This window comes from Chamaea fasciata, unplaced genomic scaffold, assembly GCF_029207755.1.
Source record: "Chamaea fasciata isolate MVZ Bird 193981 ecotype frontalis unplaced genomic scaffold, bChaFas1.0.hap1 SCAF_9, whole genome shotgun sequence".
NCBI lineage: Eukaryota > Metazoa > Chordata > Aves > Passeriformes > Sylviidae > Chamaea > Chamaea fasciata.
The window spans coordinates 21,472,951-21,500,697 of NW_027094094.1; the positions used below are offsets into that span (position 1 = coordinate 21,472,951).

The 27,747-nt window shown below is 40.2% G+C and overlaps 2 protein-coding genes across 2 annotated transcripts; one reads left to right on the top strand and one right to left on the bottom strand.

The window, feature by feature from the left end:
• Nucleotides 1-659: 659 nt before the first annotated feature.
• On the bottom strand, nt 660-2,915 carry DUSP13A (dual specificity phosphatase 13A). Its single transcript, XM_066190632.1, has 3 exons — nt 2,740-2,915; nt 2,239-2,456; nt 660-1,932 (listed from the first exon to the last, which is right to left on the bottom strand). Exons 1-3 carry the CDS (start codon nt 2,898-2,900, stop codon nt 1,733-1,735), a joined length of 579 nt encoding a protein of 192 aa, XP_066046729.1. The 5' UTR covers nt 2,901-2,915; the 3' UTR covers nt 660-1,732.
• Nucleotides 2,916-9,545: 6,630 nt separating this feature from the next.
• On the top strand, nt 9,546-26,989 carry SAMD8 (sterile alpha motif domain containing 8). Its single transcript, XM_066191467.1, has 7 exons — nt 9,546-9,661; nt 10,817-10,969; nt 17,276-17,883; nt 19,647-19,742; nt 20,356-20,473; nt 21,265-21,415; nt 22,323-26,989. Exons 3-7 carry the CDS (start codon nt 17,309-17,311, stop codon nt 22,625-22,627), a joined length of 1,245 nt encoding a protein of 414 aa, XP_066047564.1. The 5' UTR covers nt 9,546-9,661; nt 10,817-10,969; nt 17,276-17,308; the 3' UTR covers nt 22,628-26,989.
• The last annotated feature ends 758 nt before the right edge of the window (nt 26,990-27,747 follow it).

The window sequence follows — 27,747 nt, forward strand, 5'->3', positions numbered from 1 at the left end:
ATGCAAAACATTATCCTGATGGGGGGATTCCATTAATCTTGCTCACATGTGTCTAATTTTGCCCAGCCTAAAGCCATTAAGATGCATTATTTCACTCACATGAATTTCAGATTTTTCAGTGCTGTGTCTTCAAAAGGTTTCCAGACTAAAACATACTGTAATGTGAATGAAGTATAAATTATAATGAAATATTAACTCGTATAAATCCCTATTAATTTTAATGGAGAACTTCAAAGCAAACAAAGCTCCTCCTCCACCGCCCTGCTGCTTTGTGAGGTCTAAAGACTGTTGGGTTTTAAATGTGATTTCCTATTTGATCATTTCACACAACATCTGACCTTCGTCTCATCAGCAGAGCTCTTTTGCAAGGTTTAGTAAAATCCCAACAGTCAAACTGATGTCTGAAAGGCTCTTACATATGCTTACTTTGCAAAACCCTTGTGTACACTGAAATAGGGAGGGATTTCTCTCCAAGATGATAACCTCTCCAAGGATGAAGAAGGAAACGTGGTCTGGAAAGAAAGAGGTTCAACTCACAAGTCACCATTATATTAGTCTTCTAACCACCTTGCAAGTCTGTTTCAGCAGAGAATAAAATGATCAGAAGTGATGCTTCAAATGCAAACAGGCAAGCAGAAATGTATTTATTTAATCTGGCAGGGAATCTTTATAAGGTCAACTAATCAATAAATCTAACCAGCAGCAAAAGGCAAAACCAAATTTGATTATCACTTCATGGTTCACCAGAAGGTAACAAGCTAATTTTCAGGCAGAGTGGTAGCATGAATTTCAAACACTGTTGCTGTATTAAAAATCATGTTGGTTTAAGTACTGATTAACTGCTGACAGGAAAAGTGACATCCTCAAAACAGCTTAAAACTAATTTGTATCAATTAGGCCAAGCCACTGATGTAAGCTAAGTGTCTACCTGATATTAAACCACGGATGATCCAAAGCCACTGACACAGAACTGATTTGGGATAATTTGGAGTGCAAGGGAACTGATGAGTCCAAATTACAAAATGCTTTGAGTAACTGACATATTCTTTTTAATGTCCTCAGAATACTACATGATATCCATTATCTCTCTGAAAACATGTTTAAGAAGAAAAGACTCATGGGGTTTGCTGACCCAGGCTGCAGAAGCATCACAAACATTTGTTCTGATGGTTTGGGTCTTGTGGCTGTTGCAGCTTTCTATAACACCATAATATTTAGCAGACAAGCAAAAGAAGAATGTTTCTGTAGGAGTGCTTCGGCTCCCAAGAAACTGCCCTTGTCACATCATCAGGCCCGAAACACAAACTTTTCCTTAGGAGAATACACATGTGAAAACTGTAACCAAACTGAGAAAGACGATTGTGTTACACGCCCAAGTAAAAGGGACTCAAACACCCTTTACAGCCAGATGCAAATATTGAACTTGCCTCTGCCATGAGCAGAAATCAGGGACAAACTTGGTCTGTCTTACCCACTTCAATGGATTCATCCAGTAGCACCACTCAGGCACAGCAGTTCCACCCCGTGCAGTGGTTACAGTGCTGCTGTTGGCTGTGCTGGTTTTGGAGGGACTGGGCTATCAGAATTAATCCATTTACTGTTCTGTTGGCCTTTTATTTTGATGCATAATTTTCTTTAATTTTGTAAAGTGCACTGATCATAGGAAGTTCTATATGCACAATGGCTCGGAAGGGTGAGACTCAGCAAAGTGAATGTAGATAGGGTTGCCTGCTCAGCAGTCCTTCCTTTGCCGTAACTGAACATCCAGGTTTCGCAAGTGCTTCAGAAAACCACGATTGGGTGAAATCCATCGATGCTCCTTCACTGTTTTGATGGCTTCAACTAATGGGAGGTGGTGATTTATCATGAGATATGCTAGGACTAGAGAAGCTGATCTGCTTACTCCAACTGCACAATGTACCAATATTTTGGCTGGTAAAAGAAAAAAAAATTACAACCATCAAGAAAAGCAGTACAGTGGATGAAGTTTAATTTGAATGTTTCTATTTCCCTGCCCCCTCCCCTCCCTCTCATCTGTTTTGTCACATCAGCTTTTTGGGACCTAGTCAGAACTTCATCCACATCCACAGCACTCCCTTCTCCTGCCACCCACCGTGCAGGCGACCAGCACCTGGCAGGACACCATGTAGTGATTTGTCCACCGCTGAGCTTGCAGAGCTGACCTGTTATGTGAGGCTGCTGACTCACATCAAAATGTGACCAGCAATAATTTCATACCTCCTGGTGTGTTCAAGGCATTGTGGATAAATTGTGCAGCAGAGAAAAAGAACTGGCTGATATCAAAGTTTGGCAGGTCATGGGCTGGTACACCATAATAATCAATGGTTGCTCCATAAAAGTCCTGACCTCCGTGGCTGTATGCTGTGCCATGGGCAGCATTTAAAACATGGGTCACACCCATCTTCCACAAAACAAATCTATTGTGTGCTGTTACCCTAAGGAAAAGACAAAGACAAATCAAGATGGGCGCAGTGATATACCCAGAGCAGAAGCACTGAGATTACATCTCCCAAACCACTGTTGGAGCATCAGCCCATGCATTACTTCTAAAGCTAATCGAGAAGGGAATACCAGCTTAGTCATAATTGCATCTCGGAAATCGTGCTGTCTGCAGTGTAAATGACAGCAATTAGCAAAGCTATGAGCTGTCTAAAGCCGCACCCATGAGGCATACTAACAGAAGGTATGGCAGAGGTGTGTCCATGAAGCTGTACTTACAGGTCCCCTAAGAAGAGATTAGGCCAAACTTCATCAACGTGGTTACAAGAGGGCCGCCCAGTGTTCAGGAGCTGCTCGATTTCCTTGAGGGAGGGGACATCCTCCGGGCATGTTCCAGCGCCTTCAGGGTCCCGAGTGTCGGGCGCCTCTGCCCCAGACATGCCGAGACCCAGGGGAGAGGCCGCTCCCGGCGGCCGGAGAATGGCCCTGGGGCGCTGCCAGCCCCGCTCCGTGCCCGGGCAGGCTGCCACAGGGGCTGGGACAGGTGCCGGGCAGCCACGCTGTCCCTCACCCAGGGCTGGCCGCTGGCCTCTGCACTGCCCGACGGCACAGCCGCTCCGAACAGATGCGGGTACCAAAGTGGGCATTGCTGGAGCCTTACTGGCTCCAGCCTGCTTCTCTGGGCTCGTCTCCAGAGCCGCACTGTCCTGCCACACAGCAGCCAGGGTGCCGGGGACATCAGCCACATGTGGCACAGCCCCCAGCCCGCAGGACACGCACTAACACTGGCTGGGACTGTCCCCAAGCCGTGTCTTCGGCACAGCTGCGGCAGTCGGCGAGATCTGGGCAATCATCAGTAGCAGTTAAAGCCTGATAAAGGAAGAATAGCATAGCAACCTGTCCCAGTAACAATTGTCCGTCATTTCGTCTGAGGTGTTTAAACATAGCAGTGAAAGGGTCAGAAATTCACCATCAGGTCCTACCAACATGGTCATCAGGAGGTTTAACACCAAGTGGATGATGATGCCCTACCTGTCACTGATAACCTAGGGAAACTTATTTGTTGAAGCTACTGGTTTTTTCACCAAGTGAAATTATCTGACATAACTGTACTTTATATTTTTAATATTTTTATTGCAGTCCTTCACTGGGTTAATACAGTACAGCTGCCACATATTGCATGACACCTCCCTCTGTTGAAAAGGTAACAAAAGCCAGGAGTCTAATGGTTGTCAGGTGAAATTTGTAAGCCACTGAGTTAGTTTATATAGGAAGGTCTGGCGAGCCATAAATTGGAGACCTACCATAGCAAATTGTAGTATTAGTGGGTCTTTTTAAGTACAGAAGTGCCTGTGCTTCTGTAGGATGACTCCTAGCAGGGGGCTGCAAAATTGTCAGTGGTGGAGCTACATGGCAGAACAAATGAAATGGTGATGCTTTTCCTCTACAAGCCTGGCAATCCAGGAGAGAAGGTGACCCAAGAGGAGAAGCTTGCTGCTGAGAGTTTCCCCTGTAGAAATACAGGTCGTTAATAAAAGGAACTCTTGGTCAGGTCTGAGCTACCTTCATACCATATGCACTGATAAACTATGATGGTTTTGCTTTATTTTATCAAGAGACATATCATAGACATTCCAAGCTGGGTATTAAAGTCTGGACTAATTAACTGGGCTTAGGAGTACTCAGTGAGAGATCCTCATAACACAATGCAATAGTTTCCAGCACCAGAGGACAAAATTGATATGCAACAAGAGAAAAGTGACTTTGTATAGAATATCTCATGAAGCAGAAATTACCTATATCCTGTGGTATTTAGGGAAGAAACTGTTTAAAAGCTTCCAGTATACAAAGAGACTTGTTACTTCCCACTGCCATATATGTTCTGACCTAAAAGGTGAAATGAGGGAAGCTACAAGTAAAAGTGCTGCAGTGCTTATTTAGAGGGGGTAGTAGGACAGGCAGCCAAGCTCTGCTGTGGGTGAGGCAACCAGCTGGCCAGACCCAGCAGAGGAGACGACTGGAAAAATGGCTGAAATTATATTTCAAGCTCTATGTAATGCCCTTAATACATTACCTTGTTTTTCTGTTTTATTCTTGGGTGTGTTGTTTTGGTAAACTAGTGTGCTTTAAGCTGATTGATATGGGCCCATGAACATTAACTGACTGAGCAGGTTAAGTTGTTCAATTTAGTTTACTTTTCTCAGGCTCCTGGGTGGAGACTTAAGGTGAGGCTTTACAATCAGTTTTTTACAAGTGTAACCCCAGCCCATTTGTTGCTAATCAAGTTGTGTGAAAAAGGTGAAACTCATGTGTAATTCTAGCCCTTTTCAGCTGTAAAACTTTTATTTGCCTCTTCACCAATTGCAATAATTAAGAATTCACCAATTGCAGTGACTAAGAATTCATCTGTGCTATGAAAAGTGACAAACAGAAAAACATGAGCTCCAGAAAAAATGATCCCCAAGTCCTGTGTGCCTCAAACGTTTGTATGGATACATCCATCTACTTCAAAACTGCCATTCCACACCTAGCATCCTCTAAACATTTACTAGTCTTCAAATGTGGCTTTGGTAAAGCTGTGTCACTGACCTTTTTTAGCCAGGAGTTGCCTTTGAAACAGACAGGAAGGAGGCAGAGATCTGTCTTTCAGACTGATTTCCCTATCTACATCTGTGCTTCTTTTCTGGCCCTTTTAACATCTACTAAGAAAGGATGTAGAAAGCAACAGACTGATATATGGCCATACTGAATAGAGGCAAGTTTAGCACTCTGTGCAGGAGGCACTTTTTGAGATTCCAAGCATTTGGGGTTGTTCTGGCAGTTTGAATGCTGGGCAGCTCTAAACTAAACATTTATGTGCAATTATATATGAACATTAAATTCATGCTGTTTTAGCTGAAATTAATTCATGCTTAATCTTGAAACATGCAACAGAAAGCATTCTAACCAGACTATGCCTTTGTGATTGCTTAGAAGGTAGTACTTGGTGCAATAATCTAAATCAAACAGTCCCTGGCTAATAATGTATTAGGTGGCAACAGTGTAAATTGCCATGGAGTGCTCTAGTAGCACATGGGCATGGCATTGCCAGGAAAATGTGCAGCAGTTGAAAAGAAAATACCCATATCAGTTCCAACTGATGGCATGCCATCTCTCTACTGAAAAAAAGGAGCCAAAATTGGACTCCTTTCACGTATTCTGAAAGAAGGCAGCTTTTAGAGTGAAAATGTTAGCGTGTGACAGTTCAGTTAGATAGGATTTTATAGATACAATATCTCCAGCTGTAAAAGGGTTCTTCTCATTTCACTCATTAGCCTGTTTTCAGGATTTGACTTTTGGGATGGTTACCTACTGAGGAAGAACAGAAGTATTTGAACTCTGGTACATTTTGGGCAATGCTAAGTGGGTAAGTAAGACAAGGTTTTCTGGTGCTCTACAAAAATGAATTTTTAACACATGGAACAATTTTGTCTGGTGACCACATGGAGTTTATTCTTTTCCTTTTTCCCTTTATTATCCTTTTCTAGTAAGCTTGTTTTCCGTCTTAAAAATTATTATGGTTCACTAATTTGATTAGTCCTTAGGCATTCAATCTCTTATTCTTTCATTACAGAATTAAGACAGTTGAAGATAAAATATATGCTTGCGAGTTCACTCATGACTGATCTAAGTATGCTTCAACTGAAGTACAGAGATTGTGAAGAAATATAAGGCAGGACTTGATCTGTAGAAAAATGAGATAACCAAAAACCCCACCCCAAACCCAGAAAATGAAAAAAAACATGATTTAAATCAATTAGCACTTCTAGTGAAAGACACTCCCCTTGCCATGTTGTAGTCTTTGCTGAATATGAATTTTCAGAAGCATATAATTCTCTGTTCAGCTGAGGCCCTTTTTTATTTTTTTTTGTGTGTGTAGGGCCTTAACATTTGAGATAGATTATTTCAAATTATTAAATGCTAACAGTATTACTAAATGACAATGTTTTTTTAAAAAAGCCCATTACATTAACACATCTCATTTTCCTTTGCTCTATAATATATTGTAACTTGAGCTAGTTGGGAATTTTCAATATAAATTTCCTTTCTTTTATTGCATTAAGTGTCAGCCTGAACATTAAATCAATATAACTATGTGAACTGACTAAATTGTTTTCAATCTAAAGATGCATCAGTGTTATTACACATTTTAAATACTTCTTTTCCTTGGAAATCCACAGTTGTTTGAAAAATATCTGTAGCATATAATTTGTCATGAATTCTCAAACTGACATGTCAGCACTGGCACTGCCTGTCAAACTTACATCAATGCCTTCGTGTCAAATGGCATGAAGTGACATAACTCAAAGTGATGGAATGAGGTTTATTGGAAATTTCTGTTAAATAAAGCACCAACTATTTAGATAATTCACCCTTTTAAAGAACATCAAATGCTAGCAAGAAGTAGTTTTCAGTTTTGAAGTGCAGCAACTAAGCAGCTATTACATACCGAAGTGTTACAAGTTTTAAATTATGCTCTATTACATTCTGTGCAAGCTTATTTAATAATTTTCAAAATATTTCCTAGATGATGAAATTAGAGCAGAAAAATGCCATTGGCAGTGATAACTTGAGATAGAAACTGACCATCAAGCCTTTTTCCACTGCTGAATTTCACGGAATCAGAGATGCACTAAGGTTGGAAAGGACCCCTGGAGATCATCCAGTCCAGCCTCCCTGCCAAGGCAGGGTTACCTAGAGCAGGTGACACAGGAACCATTCAAGTGTGTTTGGAATGTCTCCGGAGGGGACTCCATGCTCTCCCTGGGCAGCCTGTTCCAGTGCTCTTCAACCTCAACTTCTTTAGAAGCTCTTCCTCATGCTGAGGTGGAACTTCTTGTGTCTTTGCTTATGGCCATTACTCCTTGTCCTGTCACTGGGCAAAAAACTTCTGCAAACCAGCCCAGCAGCTGCCACAGCCAGGCCCTGGGTGCTCTCCACTGTATATGTATCTGTCTTCTTCACCCTTGCTCTGGGTGCAGCTCTTAGCCAGGGGCTCCCTGCATGGAAATCTGTTGCTGGAACAACACACCTTAGGACCTGTAAACTTCAGGTAGTCCTGGATTAACACACATGTTTAAATACAGCTCATTTCCCAACCCAGACTTCTAAAGTCTGGAGACTGAATTTGGAATGTAATTTTTTAGGTGGATTGCTGGTTTTGCTGCAGTGTAGGGAAAGAGGGTTAGGAAACTTCTGCTTCCATTTTTGTTTCTCTCCTGGAATCTGGTGGGTTGGTAGAACCTAGCACATGTTTATATGTAAAGTAAAACAACAAAGCCATAGCACTCTGAACAAAGCAGCAGTTTCCTGGTACCGTCCCTGCTAAGAATGAGATCCCAAAAGGTGAGTTAGCTTCAGGACACGTGCTTAAGACTGTCACAGTGACCTATTCCATGATGAGACAGCTCTGTAGCCTGCTACGGTTGTTTTTGCAGCAATTTTTAATTTTGGTTTGTGCTTATTTTTACATTTTTGGTTTAAACCAGTTGTTCAGATACAAGCAAATGCAGCCATGTGTTGTAAATTGTACTGACTTGGCACTTGGAAGTGTTCAAAAAGTTGTGATTGACTGGCAGGTTCGTGAAGAAGAATTCATGTCAAAACCAGTAGAGAATGCACATAATACAGAAGCACAAAACCTTGTTTGACTTAGTTGCCTTGCTCTCTTGCAATTTTGTTTTCCTTTTCAGATAAATGCTAGGGTTTTTTGAATATAAATATGTGGACCTGGAGTAAGCAAAATTACCTCAACTTTCAACCAGCTTTATTAACTGATTTATTATAAACAGGAAGACAAGGTCCATTTAATCTTTTCAGATTTAAGTGTATGTGTTCTGTGGTTTGTCACTGATGAATTCAGATTAGTCAGTTTTTCATCCAGTGCTTTAAAGGCAAAGAAGGGAAACATTGTGAGGACTGAAACTGCACTTCATTCCTACACTGTTTGCAGATGCTGCTAAACTGGCAAAGAAAGTGGAACACACCGTCCAACTTTAGCAACTCATTTTGGGAAACTACAGATAATTCAGTGTAAAAAACAAAAGCAGGACAGAACAGACTGTGTACAGATAAGCATCTTTGAACGAGTATCAGGGCTTGTGGAAAGGAGCAGATGTTTTCAAGGTTTCTGAGAGATGTTCTTCACACTTTCTCCTCTGAATATCTGGTAGGTAGACAGTCCATTACAACTGAAATAGTAGAAGAGTGCATATTTGGATAGGATTGCTTGATGACTTGACAACTCAATTTAGCTGTGAAGAATTTTGAAATGCAAAATTTCCATGTTTCACTATAGCAGCATATAAGCTTTGCAATTTTTTAAATTTTTTTTTTTTTTTTAACGCAAATCTCAAAGCCTCTTTCTCTGAAAAGGCATTGTCATTAACTTCATGGAGCTGCACTGGCACCTCCTTTTTATTTCAGCTGAAGCTACACTTTAGACTTGTCTCGGACCTCGTAGTAATTATGTCATCAACAAAACAAAATCTGACTGTTCCTCGAACTATTGCAAAGGGCTGGCTGCTCCCCCAGACAGTTGGTATCCAAAATAAATTTTTTTCTGGAGCAATTTGCTTCTGATTTGTCTGTCTCTTCCTATCCCCTCCATCTGTATTATATGTAAGTTATGGAGCTCCCGAAGTTACGGTGCCTTGCTGAAGCTGTCCTAAGTCACGTGTGCTGTTCACACCTGTGCTGTTCACACCTGTGCTTTAGATCCCCGTGCATAAATATCCGAGTGCTGACAGCCGGTTTTATTCTTTTTATACCGACATCAGTAAAGAATAATGGCAACTGAAATGTTTAGTAATGACTGCCTGATATGAGGCCGGACAGTATGATGGTCCTGTAAGTTTCCTCCGTGATTTTGTCCTGGTCTATGCTTTCAGCCGAAGGACGGGGACACCGGCAGACACGCCGCTCCAAGACTCTCGCACAGCCCCAAGCCCCTCCTGGCAGGAGCGCCGTCCTTCCACCCCGTCCCGTCCCGTCCCGCCCCTTCCGCCGCCGCCGCCGCCGCCGCTTCCGGACGGGGGATGGGGGGTGGCGGTGGCCGCCGCCGCCGCCGACGAGAGGCACGGGCAGAGGCACAGCGAGGGCGCGGAGGAGCCGCTGCCGCAGCGCCCGGAGCCGGCGCGGCGGCTCCGCCGTTCGGCGGCAGGTGAGGCGGGGCGAGCCGCGGGCCCCTTCCCGGGAGGCGCTTCCCGGGGACCCTTCCTTCCCGCGGGGCCGCCCCGCAGGTGGGAGCTCGCCGGGTCCCCGTCGCCGCCCCCGCTGCGGCGTGAGCCCCGGGGTGCGGGAGGGCCCCGCGGGTCTCGGGGGGAAAGGGCGGCCTCGCCGCAGAGGCTGCGCGGGAGGAGAACAGCTTCGCCTGCCGGGGGAAAGACGAGCCTCCTGTGCCGTGTGTCCGCGCTAAAATCCGCTCCGCCGCAGTTACCGCGCCCGCCCGGCCCGGCGCATCTGTGCCGAGCGTGAGCGCCCGGCCCGGGAGCGCTGCGGCGATGTCGCCGGCGGTGCCGGGGCTGGAGGGGTCAGCCCTTGCGCACGGCTGTGCCGCTCTCGGGCTGAACTTTGTCAGCCTCGCTAGGAGAGGCGTGTGAAGGTGTGGGACGGGGACCGAGCGGGGACGGGGCGGGCACTGTGCGGTTTGTTGTGGGGTCTGGGGGCAGAGGAGACCCGTGGTGTGTGATTCCCGCGTCAGCCTCCACAGCAAACAAATCGTTCTTCGAAAAGATGCTTTGTGTCAGGCTTACAGTCAGATGAGCAAACAGTTGTACCGGGTCCAAATAGGTATCCTTATTTTTTTTCAATAAAATTGTTACATTTTCTGAGGACAAAGTGTTCAGTTTTAAATAAAAATGCTGTTGAGCGTGTAGAACTTGATTATTAACAATGGAACAGCGCTGCTACTGGTTTGCATGTGTGCTCCTCGAGTTTCAGGGTTAAATAGTGGGGTCTGCCTGTGGGGGAGAGTGTTTATGCTAGTTTAGGGCCTGAGCGTAAGGAAGTTGAAACTACTGGAACTGTTATCCACTCAGTCTCTTAAATCTATATTACTGATGCGTTATATGGCCTTGGACCATTCACTTAATCATTGCTGATTGCTATTAAAAAACCCCCGACACTTCAAAAAGGTAAGTTTTCCCAACTCCTTAGGTTAATGGAAGAGGCAAATGAAAGGCAGTGTTAAGTTAATGTTTGTAATAAGTAGAAGTGGTCTCATGGTTTTGTGTTTGAGACTTCACAACACTCATTCTGCGTTGTAAGATGACTTGATGGAAGATTCCGCTCGCTAAGGTCTGCTGTGTTTCCACAGAGCTCCCTCGTGCAGCTGGACACGGTGTCTGTGCCACCTCCACAGAGCAGCTGATCATGCCGTGCTCTGGAGTGGCAAGAGCTCAGAAGACGTTTCCTGGCATTTAAGTGCCCCTCCTGTTTGGTAGGGGGTGCCCCTTGCTGGATATCAGAGGTAAGGAAATGCCTGTTGTCTTTTTCTTCCTTTTGCTTTCTGTGATGTAGAAGGAAGGTGGAACTAACCTGCAGGATTAGTGTGAAGTGATTTTTATACCAAGTGAAAGGAATTTTGGGAAGCTTTGTAAGTGTTTGTTGTGTAAGTATTGCTTAGCTGTGAAGGAAATGTTCTGTAGATTTGTAAAGAATCTTGGAATTTTAAATTCTCTTGTTTGCTCTTCTGTTTGATATTCTTGCTGGCTGGTTGGGGGGTTATTTTAGTAGGATACTATTAAGATATAGAATGGCCTAGGAATTGTAATCTTTTCTGTACAAAGCTTTTCTTTGTACAGAGCTTGCTTTTGCAGCCCACTTAGCTGCTTGAGATCCACTAACCATATTACATTGTGTGTTGGTTTGATAATCACGTACCTTTTAGAAGTTCTTTATTTCTTACTTTAATGCATCTAAAGTGAGGAAGGCTATTAGATTTTCACTAGACTAGAAAGATCAGATTGTAAATGGTTGTGGAGAGTAAGAGGAAACACAGTTTCACTTCAGATATTGTTCTCGTATTCATTTGGATGGAGAATTTGTTCATGTCTTAACCTTATTTCCATTGTAAGATGAGGGTGTGGGAAGAAATAGGGAGAAAGAAACTGGAGTTGTTACACTAAAGTTCTATAGGGATAAATAGCAGCCAACATTCTGTTACAGGAGGAATACACTGCTTGAAACTGGAAGAAAAGTACTTGACACCCGATATTTAGCATGTAAAATGTTCAAGAACTTAGTCAAATAGTAATGAAATACTGTGAATGACATCCTGAGATAAGTGGTGGAGTACTTGATCAGTTGTTTAAAAATCACTTGCGTGTGCCTTGAATTATGGCAGTAGGAAAAAAAAAATTTGTTAACTAGTTAGTAGATTAGGAGTTGAGCTGCTCTTAGTGTTCACTTGAGTATAATACAACCTGTTTGGCTTAATGAGGTGTTAAGAGTCAGGGTATGTGTTCTGTTTATTTTGATGCAATATGTAACTGTACTTGGTTCTTAAGACAAGCATGTTTAACTTTCAGGACTTTCTGTAGTAGCTGCTGTCAGTCTTGCATGAAGGTGTCTCAACAGAAAGACTCTGCTAAGAATATAGAGCTCATATTTCATCCACAAGCTGCACTTCAAGAAATAATTTTCAAAAATCTCATCTTCCTTGATGGCTTAAAACCATCAAGTACTAGTAACTATCAATAACTAGTGTTATTTAACAATAACTAGTGTTATTTTGAGATTTCTTATCTTACCGTCATGCATAGCACTAAGACCTTTGGGTACTGTTAAGCTACTGCTGATCATCTCACTTGTGGTACCAAAGTCACTAATTAAAACTCAATGCAAGTTTTACAGCAATATTTATGCATTTGAAATGATTGTATTCTTGCTTCAGGGAAAATACCATTTTTGTCTCACGGTGGGCATTGTGCTGTGTTTGATCAAATTCATGTGTAGTATGGTAGGCATTGTATTTAAAAACTCTTGAAAAATCATGTATTGTTTTTGCATGGGTTCTTTTGGTCCTTCTGCTTACAAGATACCCACCATATTATATGTGTCTGGTGGCATTTAGAAGGTAAAGACCAGGTCATTGTCTGCTGTATGGCAGTGAAATGTTTGGTGCTGTTTGCTTTAAATAAGCGCTGAAGAATTTAGAGTTTCCAGGAAGAACAGGTGACAAGTTTTTCATGTAAGTCAGAGTCAGCAGAGTAGCTGAGCCTTGTGCTGCATAACAAGGCAGTGCTGTGTGTTCTTTTTCCAGCACAGCATTGCTAAGTTGGTGTGTGACAGTGGCTTTATTATTGCAAGGCTGGCTCAGCACATGTTTTTGTGTAGCTTTTTTGTGCTGGGGAACCAAGGCCTTGTCCACATGGACAAAGTAGCAGCCTTTGTATGGAACAGCCTCTCCTCTGAGGTGTGGGATGTGCTCCTAAGCCAGCAGACCCAGGGAAGGAGGGGCTGAGTTGGAATGGCCTGTATTCTAACTGCAGCTTGAAACCTTCACACAGAAATGTAGGTTAAATCACTTGAGATCTGAGAGTTCTTCAGCATCCTTCCTAAAATTTCTCTCAAGGATGGTGGGAGTTGAATCTAGGGGGAAAAAATCAAGGGGCAAGGCTGTCTCAAGTACTTGAGGGCAGGTGGTAAAGCAATAATGGTGCTAGTAAAGATTTTGCATGTGTGTCTGGAATAAACAAAAACAGTCAGCACTCTGCTAACTGCTGCAGACCTAACTAGGTTGTTTAATTCTTCAGGTGTCGCTCTACTGTAATCAAGTTTGCAGCCTAATGTTACTGTGATGTTAATGCTACTTTTCTTTGGCTAGAGTGGTTGTAAGCAGATTCAACTTCGCACATATTTACCTCAATATGCAGTCTCAAAGTCTGTAGGCTAGGAAAGTTAGGGAATTAATGGATGACTGGCAGCAGTTCAGTAGATGGGAACGTGATAGAATCATGTTGAGGGAGGTTAATTTTCTCTATATATACACCACGGACATTTTGCTATCAGCTAGGGTATACTCAGCCTCTCAGAGGCATCTTATTTCTTTAAAGTGCCACAGCCAAATTGTAGGAATGTTTATGGCTCACGAAGTAATGTTTTTCTTTAAAAAAGTAAATACTTACACATCTGCAGTTCATATGCATTGTTTTCAGTTAATTGAAAGGCTGGTGCAAGAAAATGGGACACACAATACATACTGTTGACAAGCTTGCTTAGTACTAAGTCACAGTACCAGGAAAATAATCAACTAAGTAGCTACAGACATTGCTGATGTCAGGTGAAAAGTATATTTTGCCCTCTGACGCTTAAGTCTGTGCTTGCTTTGTGTTAGTCATGTGTGTTATTCATCATCAAATAATGTTACCCATTATTTGGTTTCAGTGATAAAACTAGTAATGTGGAAGGCAAAGTAGTTACCAGAGCTGTTTTCCTTTCAGAAGACAGGTGCAGTTATCTAGGGGACTTGGGCTCTGCTGAGTTATTCCTAAATAGCAGTCTAGTGGTGTAAAAGTGATGCAGCATTCTTCAGCTTCAAAAATGAACAGGAGCCGTTGCACCTGGGGATCGGTACTGTATCCCAGGTGTTATGGTTGTTAGAGAAAGTGTCTCTTGCCCTTTAAACCACAACAGTGTCACCAGTTGAGTAGTCTGAAAGGGAAGGCAGTTTCAGGGTTTAATAAGTTGCTTTGTCATTAAAAAAAGAGTATAACTGTTGCTGTTGAAATGAAATTAGCTACCTGCTCTGTGTAACGCTTTAAATTTGTGGTTTGTGATAATTTCTTTGTCTTTTCCAGCTGGTTAAATGTCTTGTTGATGATGTTTAAAGACAGAGCAGGTCCTATCAGTTGCATCTTGAGGTTACTGTAGACTTTCTCCCAGGTCCAGCCCAAAGTGACCTTTGATGGGTGTGCTCATTCAGTGTTGTAAGGTTACTTTTATTGCATGTTTGGTAAGGGTTGGTTTTTATTCTGGCAATGCCGGATGAAGGAAGACTAGGCTGCTGTTGGGCTACTTGACTTGTGACAAATGAATAGAATTCTCTTAAGTTAGGGACAGTTTCCTGCCTTTGTCCTCAGAAGTTGGTCTGGTTAGAAGACAGTATCAGTAAGTTGAGTGCATTTGTGGTGGTGAGTTTACATTCACTGCTTTTAGAAAACTTGTGATGATTACTATGTTATAAAACTCACTGTGATTAACAACTTTTTTTTCAGTATTTCATCTGTATTTCTGAGTTAAGAAGGCTGGAAGTTTAGATAAGCAACTCAAGTTAGTTTATTTTTACTGGATGTTTTGGATTTAGTATAAGAACAGTGTTGATAATACACTCATGTTTTAGTTGTTGTTTAGTGGTGCTGACCCTAGGTCAAGGAGTTTTTGATTTCTCCTGCTCTGCCAGCGAGGAGGGGCAGAAGAAGCTGGTGGAGACACAGCCAGGACAGCTGACCTGAACCTGGCCAAAGGCATATTCCATACCATGGAATGTCCTGTTGCTATAAATTTGGAGAGGGGAGGTTGGCCGGGAGGGGCTGACCACTGCTGGGGAACTGGCTGGGCAAAGGGGAGCAGGTGCTGAGCAGTTGTAATGTGCATCACTTGTCTTTCTTGGCTGTTGTTCTTCTCTCTTTTTGTTATTTCTCCTGTTATTATTACTGTATTTTTCTTTATTACCATTATTAAACTGTTCCTATCTCAACCCCTTGCGTTTACCTTTTTACAGTTCTCCCCTCCATCCCACTGCAGGGGGAGTGGGCCGGGGTCAGTGAGTGACTGAATGACTCTTACTGCCACCAGGGCTTAAATAGCAACCCTGGAGTAAAGTAAAAATATGTAGTACCAGAAGGATCAATTAACTGATGATTAGTTGAAAATTAAATGTCATAATTTATTTTATTAGCTGTGGCAAAAATAATTATTACAGTTAATTTTGAGCTACACTTTCAAAAATAGTAAGGTAACATAAATATGAGAAAACACCCTTTTATATGGAGAAGGAAATGTGTAGTATATGCATATGCAGTATTCTAGTAGTTTGGGTTTTTTTTTTTTATTTTGGGCAACTATTTAACTATCAATGTATTAAAGCTTATATACTTACTGACTGTATATGAGGTATTGAGAAATTTTAGCAATGAATTAAGTATATGTGGTTAATACACAATCAGCTTCTGAGAGAATATCTTCAGAAGTATCATGCCCTTAATTATTTTAGAAGGCTAAGTGTGATTTGTGTGCTCACTTTTCTTTTAAAATATTATTTTTGCACTGCTGGGAAATCTCATTTGTCAAATTGAATCTTCTCTGATATAGTATAAAATAGTTTGTGGTTCTGTTAGATGAAAGCCAGAAGAAAAAGTTGCATCCAGTAATTACATTAAGAGGTACTGTACCTCTTTAAAAAGAAGTGAGAAGGAGAGAGGTTCTGTTTTTGGAAGAGCTTTGCTCCTGAAAATGATGCAGAGCTGTGCTGAATATTCATGATGGGTTCAAGTACCAGTTTACTGTAGACAGAAGTTAAATAATAGATTAAATACACTGCTTCCTTGCTTTCATTCTGAAAGCCTTGAATGATGTATGTGGCAGTAGTGTATTGGACTGCCTTGTATTTTCTGAGATTTGGTTGGCATGATTGAAGCATTTTAGTTAATTAGACTGGGGTTTTTTTGAGTACAAAAGAGCTGTGAAATTGTAGCTGTTTCTTAGATGGTAGCTGTACATGAGCCACCAAATATAAATTATGCACAAATCCATTCTCTACTGCTGTGGGTCTTCAATATTGCATAAACGTTTTAGTACTTTTACTTCACTGGTAGCCTTTCAAAGTTTATTCATGTGTTCCACATAATGTCCTGTGGTTAACTTTTTCCCTGGTGGTTGTTCTGGTGACTTGTCACCACCATGTGACTAAAATGTTGCTGAGCTGTCTCTCCTCCTTTCAGGCAATATTCTAGAGTCATTAACACAATTATTGAGAAATCTGTATGAAGAGAATACATCTCTTCTGGTTTTGATGCGTTACTATGTTATCTACTAGCACATCAGTTTTAAAAATGCTTTGAAGCTTAAGGCAATGCTTCATTTCTAGTAATGTTATTTTTGAAAGCTGAGTATTTTAAAGGATTCACAATTCAGTAAGTATCTGTCTTGATTACTGAGATCAAACAAAGATCGGGATGGTTGTACCATCAACATGCAACTAAGATACTTCAGCTCAATACTGTTGCAGATATCTAGACTTAGGTTTACTTGGAAGGAATGGGGGAATGTCATGTCATCAAAGCTTCAGTATGTGTTTTAAAACAGTGGGATATATTGGACTGTATTGAAATGTATTATTTCAGCTTTAATTCAGTTTTGTGTTTGCTGGCTATTCTTCCTTGCGTAGTTGATGAGCTGCAAACAGTGGAAAAGTCTAATGATTAAGCTGATATTTAAAGAGTAGTATTTGATTTTCATTGCCTAATGTAATTAACAAAGTGGGATTTATTTATTTATTTATAACATAATTAGAACAGTATATTGATGCATCCAGGAAATATTCTGCTTCTTGGAAACTTCAGATTTCTATTTAGGAGGAAATAACATAATCTTAATTTAGGTTTTTTTGAATTAAAAAAATATATAATTTACCTGAGAAATTAGGTCTGTTTGTTACCTATCTCTTATGTAAAAAGTCTTGGGCTAATTAAGCATCTAAAATTGCACAACAGACCCTGGCATTTCAGTAACCTGTGTTAAACACTCTGGTGTTGCCTCTCTCTCGGACACACAGCAGGTCAGCGTGGCTGGCGGATAAAGGGGCAGGATGGCAGGCAATAACCAGCTTTGCATTCGGCGTTGGACTACCAAGAACGTGGCCAAGTGGCTGAAGGAAGAAGGCTTCTGTGAATATGTGGATCTTTTGTGCAACAAACACAGGCTCGATGGAATTTCCCTGCTGACACTGACTGAGTATGACTTGCGATCCCCTCCTCTGGAGATCAAAATCTTGGGGGATATCAAGAGGCTGATGTTGTCCATACGCAAACTGCAGAAGCAGCATATTGACGTCCTGGAAGAGCTGGGCTACACCAGTGATGGTCATGCTGGCACGGTGTGCCCAGCTGGGTCACTGCAGGGGGCAGACTGGTTTTGTAATGGTGAAGTACCTCGGGACTATGATGGACCAATTACTGACTTGAATGGTGATCAGTATCAATATGCAAATGGAAAAAACAAACATGCCACACGAAGACTGGACCCAGAGTACTGGAAGACAGTTTTAAGTTGTGTGTATGTCTTCATAGTGTTCGGCTTTACATCATTTGTTATGGTGATAGTACACGAGCGAGTACCTGACATGCAAACATATCCACCTCTGCCAGACATATTTCTAGATAGGTAAGAAGTTTTCTTTCTAAACAAAATAGTAATGTGGTAGTTAAAATACAGGCTGTCTTCTCTCTGTTTTTGAAGTTTCATGTGCTCTAAAAGATGCAAAATAGTAATAAAACTCTAGTAAATCCTTCTGCTAAGATGGAAATGCAGATCAGTTAGATGCAGAGACTTAGTTTTAGGGGGAAATAAATTGAGCTGTGTTCTACCTAGTTTATATTTAGTTTTACATCTTAAACTCATTACAACACCGTAATTACTTCATCCATCCTCGCATTCTAGTAAAAAGAATGATGGTCAGCTGGCATAGATCTGCAGTCATATGCATTTTCTGAAATCCAGTTCCTGCTATGAAGCTTAACATGTCTTGATATTTAAAAGAAAAAAACAAACCAGCCCCCCCCCCCCCACTTTGGATGAAGGAATATTTTGGTGTGTGAGTGAGCAAGGAAATTGAAAGGGAACAGCACTGGTCCTGTATTTGTATTGTCTTCCTGCTGTCAGCTTGCTGAAGGTGGTCTAGGGAAACTCTGAAGTAGAATGAAAAGACCAGCATCTCTTTTAACAGGATATTAAACCACTGTTGTGACTTATGCAGTATGTGTTAATTTTTTTAAAGAAAATACTTCACTTCAGGCAAAGAAGAGACGCAGTGGCAAAGGTCAAAATCTAGTCATTGACAACAGGTTTTATAGAGGATATATGTTCCCTTTGAGCAAGTGCACTTGCACCATGGAGAACTTAACTGCATGGAGAGTTTAAAAGATTAGTAAACTGTTAAAAAGTTCAACCTCTGTGATCTTGTTCCTGCCAGTAATTTCCATTTTCATTAATGGCTTTCAAGAAGTCAGTAAGACTAATCTTTTGAGTAAGTGTGCAGAATCCCCCATAAATTTATATAAAACTCATCAAGGACAGACCACATCCAGCAGAGTGGAAGTGGGCAGAGAACAGGAGTTGTGGCATTACTGGATTTTGTTCCCAGGGTGCCACCAGGGTATTCAGTGAGCAGGAGGATTGGGGAGGCCAGAAAGCAGCAGCTCATGAAACAATGAGAGGGGATTACTACAAAGCTCATGTTTGAGCAGTGCTTTGCTTATCCCTTGTATCAGGGGAAGCACAAAACTTTGAGGAGCAGCCTCTCTTGAAATCTGTTGATCTGTATTTTGGTGACTGAAGAGTGGAAATTGTTACTGGTGCCTTACGTGTGCAAGAAGGTCTTAGATCTTTTGACAGGGAAGTCTGAAAGGTTTCCATGTAGTGATTATCACTGAAGCTTTGAAAACAATTTCTATTTTCTCTGATACTTTTCTGTGCAGTTCTGCTTCATTACAAATATTTAAGGTTTTTGGCCTCGCAGCATTTAATTCATTGCGTTGACATGTCATTCTTGCAAGCATAAGCAGCATAATTGACATGATGCAAGTTTTTGTCAGAATGAAAAAGGTTGTGAAACAATAGTAGAGGAACACATCCTGTTAGTAGGTCACATGTAAATTAGAGCATACTAGAGATTTTCTCTGACGTAGTGAATTCTGTGTAAACTGGAAGCACATTAAGGAAGGAGATGATATAACTGAATATATTTCAAATTCTATTGCATTCAGTCTAACAAAAGAATTTTTGTCTGTAGTTTATACTGTTGTCACATGAATGCAAATGAGTTTTGTGGTTAGAACTTCACATGCCCTTATTTTCAATACTGAGACTAGGAAAAAAATTAGCCTTTGTATTAACTTTCTTGCTTTGTCCTTTTTTTTTTTTTTTAGTGTCCCTAGGATACCATGGGCTTTTGCTATGACTGAAGTATGTGGTGTAATTCTTTGCTACATTTGGCTCTTGGTTCTTCTACTTCACAAACACAGGTAGATTTTATAAAATCCAAATTAGCTGGTACTTCAGTGCAGAGCCATTGCCTTGCAATGCAGACCCTAACAAGAATTTATGATGATTGTTTTAAGAATTTTCATTCTGTAAGAATCTTGTCAACTTCTAGTATGCATCAGTTAAAATGGATTAGGGATGATTTAATCAAGAATGATGGCTTGTGAATCTTTCATAGGAGTAATCTGAATTTTCTATGATATTTATAAGTAATTTCCTTCCGATCATAGGTATTTCAGAGTTGTCAGTATATACACTCATGCTCTAACAGTTTTGTGTATAAGAAGGTGCTACAAGAATGGATTTCCACAGGATGTCTGAGCCCGCCTGGCAGTTTGCTTTCACTAAGGGATAGAAAATGCTTTTGTGTGCATGTGTATTTTAAGTTAAATTTTCACTGCTTCATTGATTTTTATCAGTTTGCCAACAGAAGGTATGAGTGCCAAAGCTAGCAACTATATTTTTACAGTACTGCTTAATTAAAAAACTGAAACTTGCAGTAGTGATGACAGCACTTAATGGGATTAAGTTGGGGTGAGGTGAAATGTTTTTATCATAACTTCCCTGATCTCAGTTCCTGTGTACTTTCCCCAGATCCATACTTCTGCGCCGGCTGTGCAGCCTCATGGGGACAGTATTTCTATTACGTTGCATTACAATGTTTGTTACCTCACTCTCGGTGCCAGGACAGCACTTGCAGTGTACTGGAAAGGTAAAAATGCTTTGAATTATTTTTCCTGTTTCCTTTGGTTAAAAAAAACTTGACTAAGCTTGTTGCGACCATAGTGTTAGATGTGTGTGTTTTTTAAGAACGTCATGTTTCTCTCCTGTTTCCTTGCCCTTGCATTAATTACCATAGGCAGGCAAACATTCCTAGGCGTCTCAGGAACACTTGCCACTCTGGAGAGTATATGGTTATTTGGGGAGGGCTGTTCAGAATGTTTCACACTGTTCAGCAGAGGGAGTATGTCAAAGAGGTGTGTGCACTCAAGCTACTAACTTCATGAAGAGAAATTGAAAGGGAAATAACCGCTTCTTTGTCTTGCTGGTGGCACGGTTTTGAAGAAATAACCCAAAACAATCTATTGTTATTTCACCCCTTCTCATAAGGCATATATGGGATTTTATGGTTTCATCCTGACTTTTAGTTAGGAGAGGTTTGAGCTGGACAAATGGAGAGCTTGATGGTGACACAATTTGGGAGGCTGAATATGTTCATTCAAGAAAAGGTGGCAGGCTCTGTGGGTAAATCACTTGGAACAAAATACTTGCTCTAAATTCCAGTATTCATAAGAGGTGAGATGAATACAATTAGTAATTGTAGTTACTAATGTGACTCATTGCCACAGTGAAATCCAAAGATGGACTAACCTGCATTTTAATAAAAGACACAACATGATAAATGGTATTAAGTAAACATAGTGCAGTACGGCTAACTTTAGGGACATACTGTTTGGGCAGTGGGGTTGGAACATAGTAAAGGTTAATATCGCTGTTTTTCAGTTGTATGGCAATGTTTGGGCAAAACTCCAGCGGGCATTTGCAATATGGAGTGGCTTTGGAATGACTCTGACTGGAGTGCATACATGTGGAGATTACATGTTCAGTGGTCACACTGTCGTCCTGACAATGCTCAACTTCTTTGTCACAGAATGTAAGTACAGAGTGTCAATACTCAAATGTCCTTCAGAGGACGCCTGGAGGTGTGAGAGTGTAAACATTTGAATGTCCTTAAGTATTAAGAGTATCTGCTCCTTGACCTCCTCAAGAAGTTCAAAGTGTAACATTAAAGCAAACAAATACAAATTCAGATTGCTGTGCTCCTTCTCAGGTTTGTGACAGTCAAGTCACAGCCAGGAAAGGAACTCCACTTCCTTGGATGGGGGGGCATGAATAAGGCACTTTTTAATGAACATGTGGGCCAAGAAATTAGAAAGCCTTTCTGGCTTGCTACTGGGAGAATACTTGGGAAGATACTTAGGATTGTCTGTTACTATTCCCTTCCCCAGCTATCTGCCATGCCTCCTGTCAGCCAAAATACCTGGTGAGGTTTCCATACGTTTAGTATAATCCATAAAGCCAAACACCAAACCCCATAATGAGTGAGAATATAGGAGACAGTAGTACCCTTCTGTAAATACCGCCAGTGATGTGATGCATCTTATAGCAAGCAAAGATAATCAGTTTGAGTTCAACTATGATGAAATGACTGCAGTAACAGTAATGTACTTTCATTACATCTTCCTCCTTATAACACAGAAAAGACATGATTTTCATTAAAAGAAGTTGGTTGAACAAAGAATTCTACCTTGCAGGGTGCTAAACCATTTAAGGGTGCCTTTGTTAATCCAGAAATGTATTTCTATATGAAGTCATGAACTGATAGACATACATAACTTGTGTGGTTGCTTTTGTTGGATTTCTTGGACCTGTATACAGTATCTCTGAATGAAGAGAGTAACTTCATCTCATTTTTGAATGAAAAATCTGTATTAAAACTTGGAATGTCTAGGCCTGCATTTTGAGACAGCCAAGGTTAACAGCTTTCTGTTTTCTCCTAGATACGCCAAGGAGCTGGAACTTCTTGCACACCTTGTCCTGGGTCCTTAATCTCTTTGGAATCTTCTTCATTTTGGCTGCACATGAACATTATTCTATAGATGTCTTCATTGCCTTTTACATCACTACAAGACTGTTTTTGTATTACCATACATTGGCTAATACTAGAGCGTATCAACAGAGTAGGAGGGCAAGAATATGGTTTCCAATGTTTTCTTTTTTTGAGTGCAATGTTAATGGTACTGTTCCCAATGAGTATTGCTGGCCCTTTTCAAAACCTACAATACTGAAAAGATTAATTGGTTGAAGACTCTGTGGGTCAGTTCAGATTTTTATGAAGCATTATGACTAAGATCTTACAAGGCTAGCTACAAGGGGGAAGTCAAGTAACATTTTTCACACTATGATCTCCTCCTTGCCTTGTTTCTTGGATTCTTAGCCATAAAATGGGGTTCCCATACTTTACAGGGATGTGTTTTGTTTTCTCCTTGTGCAAAAAGAAAACAATGCAGGGATGGGTAAAGGCTATCAGTCAAGCACGAATATAAACCAGAATACTGTTACCCTTGGTAAGGTTCTGTGTGAATGTTTCTGGAACATTAACCTCAAATATGTACTGAATCTAACACACACTTTACAAGTCCAGATAATCTTTGTTACCTGAGTGCCAGCTTGTACATATACTGACAAAAAAATTAGAACTTTATGAAACCTTTCTTTGAAAGCAGTCATAAATGTAATTTTTAAAACAAACTGTGTATATTTAAAGATTGAGGAGGTCTGTGTCATAATGAAGAAAGCAATATAGTTCCTTGCTGAGAGGGTCTCTTAAATTACAAGTCTTGACAGTATAAATAGTCTGCATACAGGTTGCCAAAAAATGAAAGTCTGCCTTGTGGCTGTGCAGTGATGACATTTTTTAAATGAGAACTTATTTAGTCTAGTCTATCAGTTGTCTGTATGATTGTTCTAGCACTTGAAAGTTTTTCCCTTTTGTGTTTAAATGAGTTAAAGTAAGTGGAACATCCACTGAAAGTGAACTTAGCTTTAGTGAGTTTAAAGCCGCAAAGTAACTTTTGTGTGGTCTTAATTGCTTTATACCCAAGCCCAAGCATGCTTTTCAGGAGCAGTTCTTTAACATTGGAAAAACAGAACAGTTGTCTTTATGTATCTTACTGTCCTGTAAATGGATGGGAAAAATGCATGTAGTAACTCTTTCAGGAGTAGTAATAATAGTGAGTATTGGAAATAGTGCTCATGTTGATGTATGTTTTAGCACTCTGGTGTCAACAATATGGTGAATATCTCTGGATATATATATGCACAGTATATTTGGTTATATATATAAACACACAGTATATGTTTTTCTAACAGCTATGAAAAGAGGCTAGTTCTTAATTTAAGTTGCTCATTTACTCTGCTGAAAGATACCATAAACAGTTGAGTTTTGCTTGTTGAAAAACCCAAACCACAACCTACAACAAAACATCCCCCCAAACCTCAAACCAGCACTCCGAGTCCGTAATGCATGGGCAGAGTCACACAAGAGTCAGTGGTCTCTTGGGCAGTGGATTGTAAGGGGACAATACTAATGTTCTCTGTAGAGCCTTGAAGTTAGATGTGTGCTAAAAGGAAACTGATAGGTACAAGGTACAAAATCATAAAAATGGCATGGACTTTTTTTATTTGATTATTGCAACTTCAGATGTGTGCAAATACAGGGTAAGTCAGCTTTAGAAAGTTACACAAAGCATTTCCAGCTTGGTACTAGCTGACTTAATGGGCACTCTGTACTTGTGTGTGTGTGGAAATGAGTCAATTTGGAATTTGCAAGGTTTTGTGTTCGGAGGCTTGTGACCTACTGTAAGCTACTCCTTGCTGTATTGTGTTCCTTTTATAAACCTTGATTGTACTAACTTGACTACCTTTCACTCTTCGTAGTATATTACTTCTGTAACCTAATTTAGCTCCTATTCCACAGAAAAATTATGCATCTTGGAATATCTCTGCCAACTGTAATGAGCACATGCACACTGTACTATTCCAGAGATTTTTATATTTGTAACATTCCAATTTTTTAGCAAAATTGCAGGTTTAATACTATATTGTTCAGTCTATCATAGCCTGGTGGCTTTTGCCATCCAAATTGGGGGAGTATGCTTACACTTCAAAAAAAAAGGAGAAAATATTCTGAAAGATTTAAAGACTTGCCATTTGCTGCTCCTAACTTTCTGATTTCAGAAAGGGAATTTGAACATTCCTCTTGAGACTTTATAATGAAAGAGTTCTATTTGTTAACTTATATTTGCCTTTGCAATGCACACAGTTATGAATGCTGTTTTTCTAAAGTAGAAAACACCTGTTCTCAGGATGTGCAGGATTGTAATCTGAGTTATGGAGAGGTATGCAATTAAACTCGCAAAGCTGTTGATTCTGAGAATAACCATTTGAGTGGTAACTGGTGTAACTGCATCTAAACTGAAATACTATTTTATAACTTAGACATGCAGGAGAATTTTCAAGTACAGCCCAGTGTAACAATGTTTACATAAAGTGAAGCTATCATTTCAATATTTTTATTTTTTGTAGTGAAGTTCATCTACATTGAAACATAAGGATTCTTTGTTCTAATTTAATTTCAAATTCTGTTAAGTAAATTGTGTTTTAAATCAGTCTTGTCTATCACTGTTTTTTAAAAGAAGCTTGTTCTTTTGTACTGTTTCCCTTGATGCTAGATATCTAAATTCCAGGATAAGTAATATAAAATGGTTGGTTTTGTTAGCACTGGAGTGGATTAAAACATTGTCAGGGTAATTGTCCTCTGCTGTTTTGGCAGTTCATTTTGTCTGTCTGTAAACATGCAAGAGGAAAGCTTGAAATTGACAGAAGACAGAAAAATGTGATCTTGCTTGCAGGAGAGCACAGGTCAGTCTGTAAATTTGGGAATGTATGCTTTATTGTTAATTAGATGGAAAAAAGTTGCAGGTAACTGATAGGCTTAAAAATTTGTACCTCCTTTTGAGTCAGTTTTAAAAGCATTTTGCTGCTTCTGTTGCTGACAAACACTTTTAAGTAAAGGCAGCAGAGCACCTTGGGTTTAATGCTTAGTATGTTCAGGGATGTCTTCCTTTATGTTCACATGCCATCATTGCTTTCCTTTAACATGTTGCACTTCTTTTGTGCTAAGTTGTCCTCTGTGGTCTGTGTGAGTGCCCACATGACCTGAATTCAGAATAATGAATGAATTACTGTGTAATGCCAGCAAGTGCAAGTGTCTCAACAACATTAGTACTATGAAGTGCACAATTGAATCAAGTAGTCTGAAATTAGTTACCATATATACAAAAGAAGGGGAGGGTCACATTTTTTTGCTAGCTTAGCAAGTTTAGTAATATGTGAGACTTTGGCAGTAGGGTTGAGCTGTTCCTTATTAGTTTGGGGATATGTATGCACATACCTGCAAGTGATAGACCCATGGGCTCTTCTCCCATCCTTTTTCTTTGGTTTTTTGTACCTTATGACACAGTTTCTTATCATAGCTTTCCTAAACTTTTTGCCTTTCGTTTTTTATTTCTGAAAGATCTCTTAAGCGGGTTATGACGTTAACACCTGCGCAGAATTACATCTTCAGAGATGTGGTTTTTAACAAATTCTGATTACACTGACAAAAACTTATGGAAGGATCTTTAAGCAAGGTTCTCCAGCTGATCTTGAACAATGCTATAGAAAGCTTCCATATATGCAAATTACCTTCATGTCCTATGGCAAACATGATAACACTTACACAGTGTTGGTACAAAAATGTAGATAGGCCTGAAGTATTTAAATGTCCAAAACTGGCAAGAATTGGATCCCATAAGTGCACTTGTATGGTTAACTTCAAGCAAATTACTAAATACTCTTGACTTCAGTAAGTGTTACCATTTTAGTTTAAACTTTTTTTTTTTTTTTAATAAGGTCCAATGCAAACTGTGTGTGGTGTACTGCTACAGTAATGGGAATAGGTAATGTCACTTTCTTGTTTTTTTTTCTGATGTCTCCCTCCCCATCTGCTGTAGAAGAAAACATTCCGGTAGAATTTCAAAGAAATTGCTACTTAACTAGATTCTGAAAGAAGAAATCTGTAAAAAGCCAAAAGACTGCAAAAACCTTGATAATTACCTGCTTTAAGAAGCAAGGGTCAGTTAAATGATTTGGGGAAGAAAGTTATTTTTTGATGCATAAGGCCATTTAGAATTACTGAAACCCTTCAAGGAGGATAAAAGCACAAGTTCCTATGATCTTGTTTTCTGTACAGCTGTATCTCGTGTAGTGCCAAAAAGAGAGTTAAAGAGGAAAGAGTTGAGCTCAGACACCAGTAAAAGTCTTTTGCAGCAATTAATACCTTCTTGTTTTTTAACTATTGCCTGCATGCTCAGTGCTACACTTGTCCATTACTTTTCAGCTAGTTTTCTGATGTATGAGAGCCCACTTGGTTTTCAAACATCAGTCATGAAAAAAACCCCGGACAGTAGGGTTTATGGACCTGGAGTGTAACAAAAATAATTTTAAACAACTGTGATAGTTTTTCATCCTGTCTGTGTAGTTCCTACTGAAGAATTAGGGAGAATTTGCAGTAATCCACAGACAATACCAATTTTTTTTTTTTAAATAATAACCGTGGGTACCTTTTTAGAAATCTGACCTGTAACTTCAAAAACCACCATAGTCTTGTCAAGATGGAAGTATATTTGACAGAACTCCTAGCAGTGAGACAGCTTAGCCTTTGAATTATTTTGTGCATGTAGACTTCAACAGTAAGGATTAATTGATAGATCACTGATTTATAAAATTATCAAATACAAAATATTTCTGATCTATCGTTGACCTTATCACTATTCTAACTGAAAGAGTATTCCTGTGGGGGAAAAAAGTTCTTTGGAGTGAACCTACTGATGTCTTGTTCATGGTATGAAGAAAACCACAAAAAAACCCCTCACAACTCCTCAAACGCTACGGTATTGTGAACACTGAACCTTCCATATAGCAGTATCCTGCAGACTAACCACTTGCATCCTGACAGATTTGAAGTGAGTATTATGTCCATATTCAGTGAAATGCACATTTTAAAAGCCAGTTTGTAATAAGTGTGTAAGAACTGAAGGTGATAAATATGGAGCACAATAACCTGACCTATTAGCCCTTTCTAACTGTGTAGTTAGAAAGACTAACTGGAACTGAGTTTTGCTCTTTCAATTCAGTTTTGTCAAAAAAGGAGAAATTTTCTGAAATTTGAGAAACCACGAACTGCATTGTACATGATACTTAACATAATAAGGATGTAGAAACAAGGCTTTTCACACTGCAGTTACTTCAGTTTTGTCCTGAGAAAATAGTGTTATCTAATGGCTAGAAGGTATGCCAGTCAAGTGTAGAGTACTGTAAATA